This window comes from Morone saxatilis, unplaced genomic scaffold (genome assembly GCF_004916995.1).
Source record: "Morone saxatilis isolate NCDOM2014 unplaced genomic scaffold, NCSU_SB_2.0 Contig20, whole genome shotgun sequence".
NCBI lineage: Eukaryota > Metazoa > Chordata > Actinopteri > Moronidae > Morone > Morone saxatilis.
Window position 1 is genome coordinate 7,497,648 of NW_023339763.1, and position 15,166 is coordinate 7,512,813.

Consider the following 15,166-nt stretch of genomic DNA (forward strand, 5'->3'; position numbering starts at 1 on the left):
AAAACAGTAAGGCTAGTGAAAATTTACACCATCTTTACACCATGAGCAACCCCCTTTGCCAATACATAAATCACTGAGTCAGTATTACTGTACAAAACATATTTATTTATGTAGATGTATGTCGTGATCCTGAGTAGAACCCAATTTCCCAACAGTGTGCATGCTTACCACCCTTAGGTGTGTGTGTTGGTTTGTGTGGGTGTAGGTGTGTTTGTTTTCAAAATGTTTCTTTCTAGAACTTTAATTGGACCTCCTGATTAATATGTATTATTATTGATATTTATAACCTGCAGCACCAAGTGGGTACAGTCAGGGGCTCTTCGAATCGGCTGAAAACAAATAGTCTATTAACACCTTTTTTTAGATAAAAGAAAATCACATTACTGCTTTTAAAGTGTTTAGAGATCTGGGAGTTTGTTTGTTAATTTATAATCATGATCACATTGTTCCTTTTTTGGATTTCTCCTCAGTTTAGAGTACTCATAAAATTCTGTTGAGATCTTGAGAGGTATGCCGAGAATCCAACTTCCTGATTTAAAAAAAAAAAAAAAACTCTTACTGGTGTACCCTGATAATCAACCGTGCACAGGGGTCCACGCAGACCTTCACAGACGCAAATTCACGTTATGTGGATCCTCCACGCTGCATGGACACCGAAAACCATGAATTGCCCTTAAGCAAGAGAGGACGCGAGGAAGGAAGGGTGTCAGGAAAACAGCAGCAAGAAAGAAAATTCAAGGATCAAACAAAAAGAAAAGTTTTACTAGCCAAAATGCACCCCAGCCCTCGGTAGAATTACAAATAAAACAGCAGCAACTACAGCTTGCTCAGTGCTTAATGAACTATGAGGCCCTGCTCCTGTTAAGACACATCTGCTCAGGTGACAGCACAGCGCCGGCCTTTGCTTTACCCACCACCAGATCACAATTTACTAATTGCATGTTAATGAGCGGCCTTGTTGGTCTGCTGTGGTGATGAGCTGATAAACAATGTCAAGTGTTAAGGTGGAGACTGGAGGAGAGGTGATGGCAGCAGAGGTCCCTCAGGCTCTTGACCGTGCATAATGAATTTCCACAGAACCCAGTGATGTGAGGGGAGGAGGGAGTGAGAAGCCCCGTCTGTGTTTTGATTTTCTTCTCAGTCAAATCAAAGAGGAAACTAGAAATAGATAACCTCAGTACATATCTTTATAAGTGGAGTAATGTCCGTGTTCGCTGGATGTCGATGAAGGAACAAAAAAAAACATATTTAAAGGAATATGTCCATTTTTTGTCTCCCCTTAGTCACTTTAGCCAGTTCACAGCCCCTTTCCTTTGGCACAGTGCATTACGCCACAGATCAGCTGTTTGGACCGGAATTACAGAGGTTTATGGGAGAGAAAACAAATACAACAAAACAAAGATAAGTTGCAAATATTTTACAGTACTTTAAAAGGATGGTTGACAGCAATCCAATAGACTCATATTACATGACTCTACACTACATTACTATGATAAATCTATGAAACTTCATCTGTTATAATAAAACATAACCAACATAAGTGGAACAGCAGGATGAATCAAAGCTAAAAGAATTCATATTAGGTTAAAAATGAGACGGGTTGAGATAAGAGAGGGGACCTTGCTTTCCTCCATCTATCCATTAGCTATACCCACTTATCCTTTAGAGGGTTTAGAGGGCTAAAGTGGATCCCAGCTGACATTGAGCGAGAGGCGAGGTACACCCCGGACAGGTTGTCAGTCACTCCGTTTCATGTCAGAGTCCTTTCAGCACACTGTTTTGTTCTGTTCACCTGTGTTGAATGAAAACAGGTTTGTTTTTAGAAGTTTCATTCGACAGTGGTTGAACATTTTCTGCACTCTGTCATATAATCTCCTCAACTCGAGAGCTGAGCCTCCATTACAATCAGTCTTATTTGTCTGCTCTCTCATAATCTCTTTCTGGCCCTTGTTCCCCCTCTGCTGTCTTTCTTCTCCACCCATCTGTTTTCATTGTGTTTATTTCTCTCTGTTTTTCACTCTCAATCAAAGTAGGTATTTTTTCATTAGAGCTTTGTTCTCCAAAAAGTAACCTCACTGTGTATATTGCAGGGTTCAGACCTTTTTCGCCAGGTGTGATTGCATTGGAGCAAAAAGACACAGGCAGTATTACAAACAGGCACAGATTGAACAACAGTATAATCTGCTACAGCTGCTTATACTGTAACTACTGCCATCCACCAGCACCCAGAAAAAATAAATATATAATGCATATTTTGTTGAATAAAAACAATTACTACACAGCTAACTATATATGCATGTACATTGCTACTAGTTGGTACATAAGCATACATAAAATGAACATGGCTCTTTAGTATATGCAGCTGATGTTTTTGCTATACTAATATTATTCTGTGTGTTAAAAAAAAGCAAAGATGAATACTATTGGAGAGTAGGTCAAAAGAGGCCTTAATGTAGTTTTGCATATGAAAAGCAAAACTTCAAGCATATAATTTGACTTAATGCATGTAACTTCAGTTTGTCTGTCTGTGTACCATCAGTAAATTTCATGAGCTCAAAAGTTCTATTCCCTTATGTTAGGAGGAGCAGTGCAGGGCTAAATTTCTCATTTACATTCATGTTTTCTTAGTCACTAATGACACCAACCAAATAGACACAATGCAGGTGCAGCGATCTGAGTGAAAGACATGTTCTCGCCTTTTTGATGCTAGGGTTTCTGAGTGGCCAGGTTCAGTTTAAGAATATACTGATCATTATTACTGATGTTTTTTTTGTTTTTTTTTCATCAATAGACCTTAGAGTCATGAGATTGACTATATTATTCATGGACACTGCAGTCAGTCACTACAGCCTTGTGGTTTACCTGTAAGACTAACATTTTAGTGCCTTTAATTATCATATGTGACATAAAAACATTAGTGAACGAAATATAACCCTTCTCATGCTTCTCTGTTTCAATTACAGTTTGGTTTAAAGTTTAACCTGCTAGATATATCACATAGTCATACTTTTTTAGCCCAAATGGTCCATTCAGTTTTAATTGCCCTCAGTGGTGTAGTTATATTTCTCACCTTAATTGTAAATTCTGAACTTTAAAGGCTGCCTAAACTCCCCGTCTTTCTCACAAGAAAATCATTTCACTTTTTCCTGTCACGAAGCGACCCTCTGTCAGGTCACATTAATTTCTAGAGCTCTCAGAACGAAAAAGCAGCCGTTTGTGGTTTCCATGTCACGACAGAGCTGCATCAGGACATCTGCTCTGCCACTTGGTGGGACAGCAAACTATTTAATGCCTTAATCCGCCCTAAGCTGTGGCTGGAACCCCCTGGTGACTGCCGCATGCTGCACCAACAACAACCAGCTCCATTTATCAACCTAATGGGCTTTATATTTTTAACCCTTGCCATTTATCAGGCTGAGGCAGCGTGATGAGGGGAGAGAGGAGGATCAAATTCCCCAACGCCTGCTTCAGCTCAACAGGGAAACCGTTGATTCATGGTCTCTCTTCCTTTTCACATCACTCTTTTTCTCTCTTGTCTTTTCCCATCACTCCCTGCTGTTGTGTGCCTCCTCTACCCGCTCTCTCCAAGCATCCTCCTGTATTCTATCAAGCTACCTTCATTTCTCCCTCACTCCCCGTGGCTCTTTCCTGCCCCCCATTCTTCACCACTATTCCCTCTCCTACACCTCCTGTTCTTCCCCTCCCTTCTTTCCTCATCTTCTTCCTCTCTCCCTCTTCCCCTTATCTTGTGCTCATTCACCACCTCCGCCTCTTCTTTACTTAATTTCCCTCTTCCATGTCTTCCCTGTGTTACAGGACTTTGGGGACGATGGCTCCCTGTACATCACCAAGGTGACAACCATCCACATGGGGAACTACAGTTGCCATGCTTACGGCTATGAAGACCTCTCTCAGACACATGTGCTGCAGGTGAATGGTCAGTAGTGGCTCATTTCTTACTTACAGTGGTGGGAGAAGTGTGGACAAAATGCTTTAGTTTTGTTTGTGCTACTCTGTGGTTCCCTTGTGAGGGGGATGTACTGATTCCCTTTCGGCATATACAGGGATGAACAGTCCCAAAGACAATTCAGCCAACATGCTCTTGATTGAAATGTCTATAAATGTCTATACATTAAGAGCAGCATTGTCATATGGCAGTGGTTTCCAGCCTTTTTTGTCCAGCATACTCACACAGCCCTTTCAGTGGCTCAAATAAGGTCACAGCAATGAGAAATACGTAAGAGTTTCAGTTTGTCTTCTCTGAGACTTTCTGAGAGACTGGACAATGGGTTGAAGGCTTCTCTACCGCTATAGATTTCAGCAACCAAATGCTACCATGACACATTTGACTGTTTGTTCCCTTTTTATGCAGTGAAAGGAATCACTGGGGTTGCCAGATGAGCTGCAGTGTTAATTCACTGTATAAATTATTTACTAAGAAAGTGAATAAACTAAATGTCGCTTTACACTTAGTAACAGATGTTATCTATTGTCTTGTGTTTTAATGGATGTGCATTATTTAAGGTCTGCAACATTACTTTAATTGTTGATGAATCTGTCTAGTACTTGATTATTTGTTTTGTCTATAAAATGCTCATTATATTTACCCAGAATTTAGATGATGTCTTTAAATGTCTTGTTGTGTCTGATCAGCACTCAATAAACCCAAAGATATTAAGTTTTCTATTATATATGAGAGAGAAACACATCAAATGAACCAGCAAAAGCAAATCATTAGATTACCAAAGTAGTTACAGATTAAGTTTGTTGATCAACTCTCTATAATAGATTAGATTATAGATTAGATTTTCCTTTATTATTATACATACCTGGTAAGCTACCAGAGTGCCCAAGAGTTTCTTTATTATGAAGTTGTTTGTTTCCATACAGATAAAAAGTATCCATAAAGATGTGTTGTTCATACAAGTGGTTCACAGGATCACAGCTATCAAAGTGACATCATGCAAAATGACATCATTGCATACATGTGGCTGAAAACTAATGATGTGTGCATGAAGGAAATATTCACTTGATTAAACGCAGTGGAGAAAAGCTACTTAAGCTAAAATACATCCAAAAACCAGCAGACAGTACACTCACGCTGATTTTGGCAGACCGGACATATCAAGCACTGTCTGGCTCATATTAATCATCTTCATAAGGGTCTTCCTCTCCCCCACATTTAGACTTGAGAGTTATTACTTGGCATCTCTACAAAGAAAATCCAGGGAGGAAGAATTTTAAAAGCCCCCCCTCCTACCTGCAACATAACAAATCAAAGATACAGCCTCTTTCTTATTTCTGCGCTTTTGTCTCAGCGTGGCATTGGAAGGGGGGAATGTATTCAATTAAGTCTCTTTCAATCACGAGGAACAATAGGTGTGATTGTTTTGTTTTTCTGAGATGCTAATTGAAAATTAAAATGCAGCTGCATTTTAGACCTTGAAAAAAAGAGTGAGACACGGTAATGGGAAGAGAGTCATGGCGACAGACTAAGGTCCTGAAGGGCAAGTTATCAGGCGACGCAATTACCAAATGTTTGTGTAGGGGTTTCAAGGTATTTCAACCGAGATAGGACGAGGTGAGATAAGGTGGAATGGAAGGGAGCCAAGTGCCACATTAAACTAAGTGGACGGTTTGCATCGTGTGGTTTTACAGCAATAACACCCATACTTCTTTTTTTTTACTATGATGAGGAATGACAGAGCTTCAGTATCATTAAAGTACCCATAGTTGCAGTGTAGTACTCTAGAATATGGTACCAATGCTGTTGAAGAACGTTTCTGCAATGTCAAGCACATATGTAATATTATAACTCATTGTAGAAAAACAGAACAAGTGACATAACAGATTTAAGGAATACATGTGAGTAGAATTACTTGTGTGAGTGTAGTGTGTTTGTGTGTGTAGGAAGAGGAGATTGGTAGTTATTTTGTTATTATGTGTGTATGAGTCCATGGACCAAAAGACACGCGTGATCGATGATGAATTAACAGCGTTATGAGTCGGTGTTTAATTGGCCGTTTATCTGATCTACCAACCAGCACTTATTTTAGTGAGAAATCACCCCAAACCCACTGTCTTCTCCCACTTAGCGCAGCGAACCAAAAGGAGGCTCGTGAATTGAGGCGACAAAATGTACGGAAACACCATTTATTTTCATGGATTATACTGATGCCAAATTGGCACTGTTAACATATAATACACTTTATCTTGCGTTTCTAGAGTTATGAGTTTTTACGGATACATATTTCTTAAAGAGAGTGGTGTAATATTTACTAATAATGATGCTGTAATAGAGAGCACACAAAGCTTTTCAAAGGGCTATATATATTTAAGGTTTAAGGTTTTATCACCACTATAGAAACACTAAAATATGAGAAGGCTGACTGATGTTGACTGCTGGTACTAATTGGTTTGATTAATGGTTTAATAATGTGTGTGTGCATTGATACTGATGGTGGCTGATCAGGCTAATTGTACAGTTTTTCTCTAATGGTAGTATGCAGTAAGTGGTGACCCTTTTGTCTGCTCTTATCTGTCACTCACTGCTGAAAGTGCAGAACAAAATGAAAAACTAAGACTTGCTGCCATAGTCCTGCACCCCCGCTTTTAACTATGACTAGGTGCCCATTATTCCTATTACATTGTTCATAAAGCTAATGCGAAGTTCACCACGGGCTTGATCGCATAAGCATCGCGAACTGCAATAGTGCTATGTAACCAGCAGGAAAATCACTTATGTCAAGTCTACCCTTTGATGAGGTATAAGATCATTTCCATTTTAGTAGGATTTAGTGGCATCTATCAGTTGAAGTTTCAGATTACTAACTGACTACTAACTAACTGAACACCGTCTGTATTTGACAACCTGGGAATGAGAACAGGCTGTGAAATGGCCCTACCTACATTTCGTTTGTCTCTTCATGGCTACTGTAGAAACATGGAGGTTCAACCTGGCAGACTCTGCGGAAGGCAACCCCCCCCTAGTCTGTAAATAGCTCATTCCACTGTAACAAAAACATAACTATTCCTGTTACACACTGGACTTTTTAAAGCAAGGTTTTATAAATAAATCTTTGCTTTTGTGTGACATACTGGATATCTTGTAACTCTATGACCCTTACTCAGTCATGAAGTAAGAAGTTTCAAATAAGAAGTGCCTTCTGACATCTGAAACATGGCAAAGAGCTCAAACTGCTTTATGTGTAGGGTTGGAAACCACTGGTTTAATCTTTAGCAATGCATTATATTCTATACGCTTATTTCGAGGTAAATCTTAGTCTGAAAAGTAAGTAAGTAATTAAAAATGCATAATAAAATGAATAATAATGGGGTGAAAGAGAAAGTTTAGGAAAGAAAAATCAAAGACAAAAAGGAAGCAAGTGCAAGTGAGGTTTTAACATTAAGGCTGAGACGGTGCCCAGCATCACAACCAAAAAAGCAACATCTTACCTGTTCATGTAAACTATTACCTCATATTTCACTTTCCCCCTTGCTTCCTCCGCATTAATTTGCGGCCTTCTTCCCGGAGGAGGTGGTAAGTGGTAGATACGACCAACATCTATTTCATGGAGGACTCGAGCTGTAATAAAGCAACCCCAGAGCTCTTGGATTCTTGTTATGTGTGAATATATTCCATGCTGGGGTGAGACAAATTCCTCTCTGCCCACTGCGTGTGTGGGTGTTTGTGTTATATTCCCCCAGGAGTTACGGTCTACCATGAAACAGTGTGTAATTATGTTTTCACTCGCTCCTCTCCTTTCTCCTTGTTTGTGTCTTCGGTTTTGTTTGTGTTTGTGCGTCCAGTCCCTCCAGTGATCCTGGTCTATCCAGAGACGCAGGCCCAGGAGCCTGGTGTATCTGCCAGCCTCCACTGCCACGCTGACGGCATCCCAAATCCCAAACTCCTCTGGCTGAAGAACGGCATGGACCTGCAGCCCAGATCCTCCAAACAGCTCTCTCTCATAGGTGAGGAGTATTCAAGTGCTGTCAGCATAATATACGTTTTAGCAGATACTGTTTGTCACATTGTGTTGGTGCAGTGTTTTTCAGTTGCACAGTGTTGCATACCAAAAGCATTGCAGTATGCCAACACTGCGGAAATCTTTATACACCAAGACAATGCATGTGGACAATGAAAAGGAAGCTTAAAAATCAAGCTGCTGTGCAGTCAACCGAACTCCTTTTTATTGAAAACTCTTGTCAGCAGTATTATTTTGTTTAGCGTTCCATTAACTTGAATTCCATACCAAGGTGATGAAACCAAGATCACCCTCTTCAGCTGTCTTCATTCTGCTTCTCCGACAACATAAACACACTTATTCTTTAGAAGTGAATGAAAAAGGAGATTAAGCGAGTGAAGATAAAATGAAATATACTGTGAGTCAGGAGATGGCAGCTACTTATCCAGGGTAGAAAAGGGTTTTTAAAGACACACACTCAATATTGGAAAGAAGGAGAGCAGAATGGAGAAGGACTTTTCATTTTATGGCCTAGTTCTCATTAAGGGAGAGTTTATTGGCTGTGTGTGGGCCATTACCTGTGGTAATAGCCTGTTATCAACCCTCAGACACTCAAACATGGGAGGTTCTGTAAGGTTCACCAACACATAAACACTGCAGCGGCTACGGTTTCAGATTTGCCAACTAATGTGGGCAGTGGCAAGGGGCAGGAGTCCTACTTACAGAGATAATTTGTGTTATTTTCATGGAAAATATTTTGAGAGAGGAAAAGTAGATTAAGTAGTGTAGATTACCATTTTTATCTCACCATGCTTTAAAAAAGAAATCAAAGGACAAAGAGGAGGTGTGATTTGCTATTTCATTCCCATATGTCGCTGTTAATGTCAGGAGTGCAATAAAGACATTGTAAAAGTGCTGCCTCTATCCTCATATTTGGCTTCTGTAAAATCTGAACCACACACTGACAGATGATAGTGAGGGGTATTGATTGGAGGCCACAGGTGAACAGTAAAGAGAGAAACTGCTTTGTGTTGCTGAGTGAATGAAACCGCTTTCTGGAGCTGTCCACGGTGCTGAAACCACTTCGAGCTCTTGTAGCTCTTTGCCGATATCCCTGTTGTTTAGTTTGTTATAGAGCAAACCTCTTAACACAGCTACAGGGGCATCTTGACATGAAACATTATAGATTATTTTTCTGACCCAGATGCATTGTGGGAAGAATAAGTTTTGTTTTCTCCTCAGACAAGTTAAACAAGCTCATTGTCACTATAATCACATCTCTTGTTAATCAATGCTAATATGTGGCTGCAAGCTGCATTTGTGGCCGATGAATGAAAACTGTGAGCTAAATGTCTTTGACTTGTTTAGTAGTAATTATACGGCCACAGAGGAAATCATACGTCAAGTAGCAGCATGGATGGATTATCATGACCATGTGTAGCCTCTCCCAGAAAAGGAATTGGGTGCACAATAGCACACAGTCATTTCATACCTCATGTATAATGTTGGAAATGTGTTGATTATTTTCCTGACAGGAAGCGTCAGATAATGTAGTGTAGAGATAGCTGAGGCACAACTCAATTTATGATCCTCTCTGTTTTTTTCTTTTTTTAACTTAACACTTTGCCGACTGGCTCGGAGGAGGATTTACTGTTTTACAAAGAGGTTGACTATACAGCTAAAAACAAGCTTACAACACGTAGGGTGATAAAAGCATCAGCAACATTCTGTGCCCAACAAACTGCTCCAACAAATAAGCTTTTCTGTTTCTGTTTTGGTAGTCTCTGTCAGACATAACATAAAACCCAGGTTAGACAGACACGGCCAGAACATGCTTCTCCTTCATTTTCCTGGTTACCAGGGTGACTAGTCCCATACCATATAATATATGACTGCTTCCATGAAAAGGAGCGCAAGTGATGATTTTTAATCAGAAGTGCTCGGTGCGACCAAAAAAAGTTAGAACACTCTGTTGAAAGGCAAAAAGGTTAAAAGGCCCCCATTGACTCCTAGGCACATTCCCCTTTCACTCTTCATAATTCAAGACAGTCATAATTTTAGACAAATCCCTCAAACTTAAAATCCCTGTCTTCATAAACTGCTACAAGCTTGCATAGTACGGATATGAAGACTAATTTAATGAGTGGTTGATTCAATGGTTTTCAATAAGAATTGATCAGAACATAATTATGAATTAGAAGTAATTAGAGTGGTGTCTCATTCTATGAAGGCCTGCTTCAAGGCTTCAGTTTTCACTTCAAAGCATTACACATTTTTCCCCTGATAAAAGAGAATTATTATCAGAATTCAAAAGACATTTCACTAATACGAAAAGCTTTGCGTCAACTTCTGTAATGTCTTGTTATTTTACAACCCAGTAGGCATGAATGAGAAGGTAGAGATCATTTTCAACCTAAAAGAAAAGGTAGAGTGTGAACTTTAGATGCTGTAGATACTTTAAGAGATATACAGAAAGGGAAGGGAAACAGAAGCTTTCTTTTATGTTCACAGACGACATGGCCTGTAAGAGCACCACTGTGACACACACACACACACACACATCATTCAATTTCTCCATGCTGTAGAGTGTGTGGTGTTGTGTTCAGTTTAGTGCTACATACAGTACAGGAGGGATCAGAGTGCAGCTGTACATCACAGAGCTTGATGCTACAGCAAACATCAGAGAGTCTGCCTCTGACAATGACCTCTGTGTCTTAACACGGTCAATATCACCTGTCAACTCCATCTAACATCCCTACTGTATCTTGAGGCAAACAATGCAGCACTGTATATTATGTGGGGGGGGTATGGAGTGTGATACTAGATTTTGCTCATGTTCTGAAAGATAAATAGAGTTTATAAAGTGTTTTACTGAGCAGCAACGAATTAAGCAGCGTGGGAAGGTAATAGAAGTTGAAAAGCTAAAATTGTTACTTTACTTGTGTGTCTTATAATTCAACAATACTCTGTCTTAAAAGAACACGTTAATCAACCACACAGAAAAAGAGCCTTTTTACGTTGTTATAGTTGAATCATGTTAATGGCTGATGAGTCAGCAAGACTTTGCTTTTATCACATTTCAGAGATAGCTGGATAGAGACCATGACAAAAATAATCTGATATAGCACATGCTTTGACAACATTTCAGGTCGCTACGTTGAAGGAGACGTTGATACTCAATGGCACAAGATTAATCAATATTTGCACCACATTTATTTTGTTACCAAGACCAAAACAGGAGCATGATATATATATGCGTGTTTACTTTCTCAAACGTTTGTCTTCTCAGGAAGAATTTCTCTTCCATCATTATTTATTTCCTCTTCGTTTTTGTTCTGAACACTTTATATGTGGTTTCTGCTGGATATCAGGTCACGCTATCTGTATGCGACAGCTTTTTATCACGCTCAAATGTATATTAATGTACTCCATAAGGACTTCAAATAATAGAGCAACAACAAATTGTCAAGTAACACTTGTTTCTTTTCCGTTTGTTTCCTCTCTTCCTGTAGCAAATGGTAGTGAGCTCTTTATTGGCAGCGTCCGGTACGAGGACACCGGAGCCTATACCTGCATCGCCAAGAATGAGGTGGGAGTGGACGAGGATATCTCCTCTCTGTTTGTTGAAGATTCGGCCAAGAAGACTCGTAAGTTGTCAAATTTCACCTTTGACTGTAGAAGGTAAAAAAAAACATGTAAATTCACTATAAGATTTAAACCATATCTCCATCAAAGATAATGCCAAAACGAAGTATGAAGGGATTATATATAAACAGAGATTTTATATGATTTTGCATGCTGGTGTAAGTCTTACTGTCGCCACTTAATTACTAAATGTGTAACTGGCAACCATAGCATTAACATTTCCTGTGTAAAACAGCCTTTACAAATGTCACATGTATCTCCTGCATTATTATTGCAGTTAGTAGCACAAAACTAGACAGCTGTTGATATTAGACTGACAGTGAAGCAGAAGTGCAGCACATTTGCAGTTAGAGTTGCCGCAATTGTACCTATGAGCCTGTCCTCTATTATAACAATGCTGAGATCAGACTACGCAATATCAGCTTCATGATGTCCCATCACAACAGACATGGGGCGTACAGACAGCACCCACCTGTAGCTCAAAGCGGCCATGCATTACTTTAAACCCTTAATGTAATTTAAACAGGTGAGTTATATGAAAGAAATCACCAATTTCTTTTTATAGTGGGGGACCACTGATGCAGCATTTAGGACAGTTCACATCTGGACTTAAAGAATAGCATGTCAGTTTTCCACAGCAAGAATTCAACACCTGATCAGACACAGGGACCATCTCAAATGACAAAAACATTTGTGTAGTCTGATCTCAGCACACAAAATGGATGAATGTATGAAACTGTACAGGTCAGGAGACGGGTAGAAGAGGGCACTTAGATCTGACTCAAAAATAAGAATTCTGAATATCATCCAAATTCTCACATATGTGTGTTTAAGGAAACACAGAAAAAGGTTAGACACAAGAGCGATCACTGAAGAAGACCTTCAGAAGAAAAAAGACTTGTTTTGGGAATTTATGTACTGTATTTCACATACAACACATATATTCCCAAAACAAGTGGCTCATTTGTATTTCATACTGCAAAAGAATCAGTGGATCGGTCACTATATTCTCTACTATTCTCTCTATTCTCGACTCTGGGCATTGCAGGAGGCTCCACTCAATTTTCTATAGTGAGCTCACTGAAATACAAAGATCAAATCAAGATCCAAAATCAAATCACATATTTTATGTTTCTTTGTTATGTGGTCTTTCATTAGATTGCATCATTTTGATGAGTTCACCATCTATACCCAGAAAGAGCTTTATCGGGCCAGCTGAAATTAATCAGAATAATCGATGACTTGTCCTTTCTCAAGAAAGGAGTAATCTCTTGATTTAGGAGGAAATATGGTACTATAAAGTTTGGAGCATTTTGAAGCTGTCAAATATGTTTTGTCTTGTCATGAGAGAAATCACCTCTTCTGTTTCTTGGAAGATCTGTCTTTTTCCTTAAGGTGATTTAATATTTTTCCTTTCTTTTTTTCCCTCCCCTTCTCCTTTCTATTGCTCGCTGGCTGACTCTGCAGTTGCAAACATTCTGTGGAGAGAAGAAGGTAATACATTACAGTTCTCAAAGTGCTTTTGTATTCTTGTGAATAAGAAAACATGGCATACAGCTTTTCAAGGCCTGCAGCTGGATATCTACACTCTCTAAGATTTAGCTGTACTGTCCAGAAGAATCACAAAGTTGTTTTCTCTCCAGCAGAACTTTACTTCAGAATCTCACTTTATTCCTTGCATGCCCAAGGTGTTTCATCTTTTCGCTGGTGTGCTTTCTAATCTGTTTTCAGATCACCTGGGGAGGAAACATTTACACACAAGCTGGATTTTTATGCATTTTGCAAATAATACCACAGACGCAGCGTGGTGCCTACAAGAAAAACAACTTTGTGGTTTTCAGCAGTATACAAATCCATCCTGTTTTTATACTATATGTATTTTTTTTACCACATCAGCATGGCCACAAGTACGGTTTCACTACTGGCTGGAAAACCCACTGCGGTTTATAATACAATACAAATATAATCTGTTTTATATACATCATTACCACATGAGGTTTACCACAGAACCAAAAGAAGCCAGAGTGTTTTAGAATGCAGTGTAAGCATTTGGATTATATGTGAGTGTTCATCAGCACTTATTTAGCCTCATTAACACAGTATGTGTCTGTGTTTGTACATATGTCTATATTTTGCTGTATATTTTGCATTTTTTTGACAAGGCGTTTCAGAGCTTTGAGGATTCCTCATTCTCTGGTGCTTTATGTTTTATGTCACAGTGTCATAGTACAAAAGTCTTAACAGCCTGACAAATCAATCATCATAGTTTTTGTCTATGCGTGCATCTTCTAAATGTTTATGCATGCCAAAAGTATGTATATGTGCTCATGCTTATCGTATGCTCATTTGATGTATTCCTGACAGCTTGTTGCCCATCCAAATGCCTTAACACCAGAGTATGATCCTTGCTAACTCATCAGCAGCTGTTTACACAGAGCAGACAACATGTGAAATGTTTCCTCTTGAAGACAGTGCCTTTATTTGATGCCTCTTGCTACAGTATGTTGTGGACATGTTGCTGACAGGACCCTTTGTAGGCATTGTCAAAACGACTGGCAGCCACACACTGCCCATCCCCATAACATGATAGCATGCTAACAGGAGTCCTGCTGCATCTCCTCCAGCAGGGAAATTGAAATGCCCATCACAAATGTCAGATAAGATGGGAGCGGGATTTTCTGCTGTTTTTAATTTGCATTTGTTTGTTTTTTAAAGCATGTTTGTCAACATTTTTCTGTCTTCCTGTCTTCTCTTCCAGGGTTGAGTGTGGGGAATATGTTCTATGTGTTTTCTGATGAGGGCATCACTGTTCTGCAGCCCAGTGAATGTGAGATACGCAGACACATGAAGCGGACAGAGAGGATTGTTGCTACCTATGTAAGTGTATGTTATGTGGTTTTTTTTCTATTGAGATTTAATTGTAAGATTAAAGTACATTAAAAAAAATGGCCATGTCAGGTAATGAATGTTTTCTCCATGATTCACTAAATGGATTTCAGGTTGGGGGTGATTGTAACTGCTGAGCTGATGCCTTTTGAAATCAAATTATGTGCAAGGCAGAAAGATGTCACATAGTGTTTGTTTTTACATTAAGAAAGCAAAGCACTCATACAATGACGACATAACAGGTACATAACAGCTACACGATAAGAGCATCTTACTCCCAGTCAGTAATAGGTCTAAATTAAGTCTTAGTTAGGCTTTTGTGGCATAATCCAACACGCACTGCAAGGTACCAGGTGTTGTGTTTTTTCAGAAAAATAATTATCCATTAGAATCATAAGGTTTTCTCCCTAAAATCCCAGCTCAGCTCACTGACACAAAAATAAACACAGAATAAATAATTGAGCCCTCTCAATTTTCACTCTATCCATCCATCAGGAATCAAGTTACTTGCCTGTGATCCCAATCCAGTCATTTAGTCTGAGTAAGTGAAATCAACCCAGTATATATGCTTGACAATTGAATATCTTTTTCTTTTTTTCACAAAATAACCAACTAAAATACCTTTACATAATTCCACTTAATGCAGCATTGGTTTTCATTTGATTTGTTTT

General features: G+C 39.2%; 1 protein-coding gene across 1 annotated transcript in view; it reads left to right on the plus strand.

Moving 5' to 3' along the window:
- fstl4 (follistatin-like 4) overlaps nucleotides 1-15,166 on the plus strand; it is a 174,021-nt gene that overhangs the window by 143,707 nt on the left and 15,148 nt on the right. Inside the window, exons 7-11 of the mRNA XM_035665960.1 lie at nucleotides 3,817-3,937; nucleotides 7,810-7,971; nucleotides 11,477-11,611; nucleotides 13,077-13,103; nucleotides 14,368-14,486. Of these exons, the coding sequence (XP_035521853.1) occupies nucleotides 3,817-3,937; nucleotides 7,810-7,971; nucleotides 11,477-11,611; nucleotides 13,077-13,103; nucleotides 14,368-14,486 (564 nt within the window). The remainder of the gene's footprint in view (nucleotides 1-3,816; nucleotides 3,938-7,809; nucleotides 7,972-11,476; nucleotides 11,612-13,076; nucleotides 13,104-14,367; nucleotides 14,487-15,166) is intronic.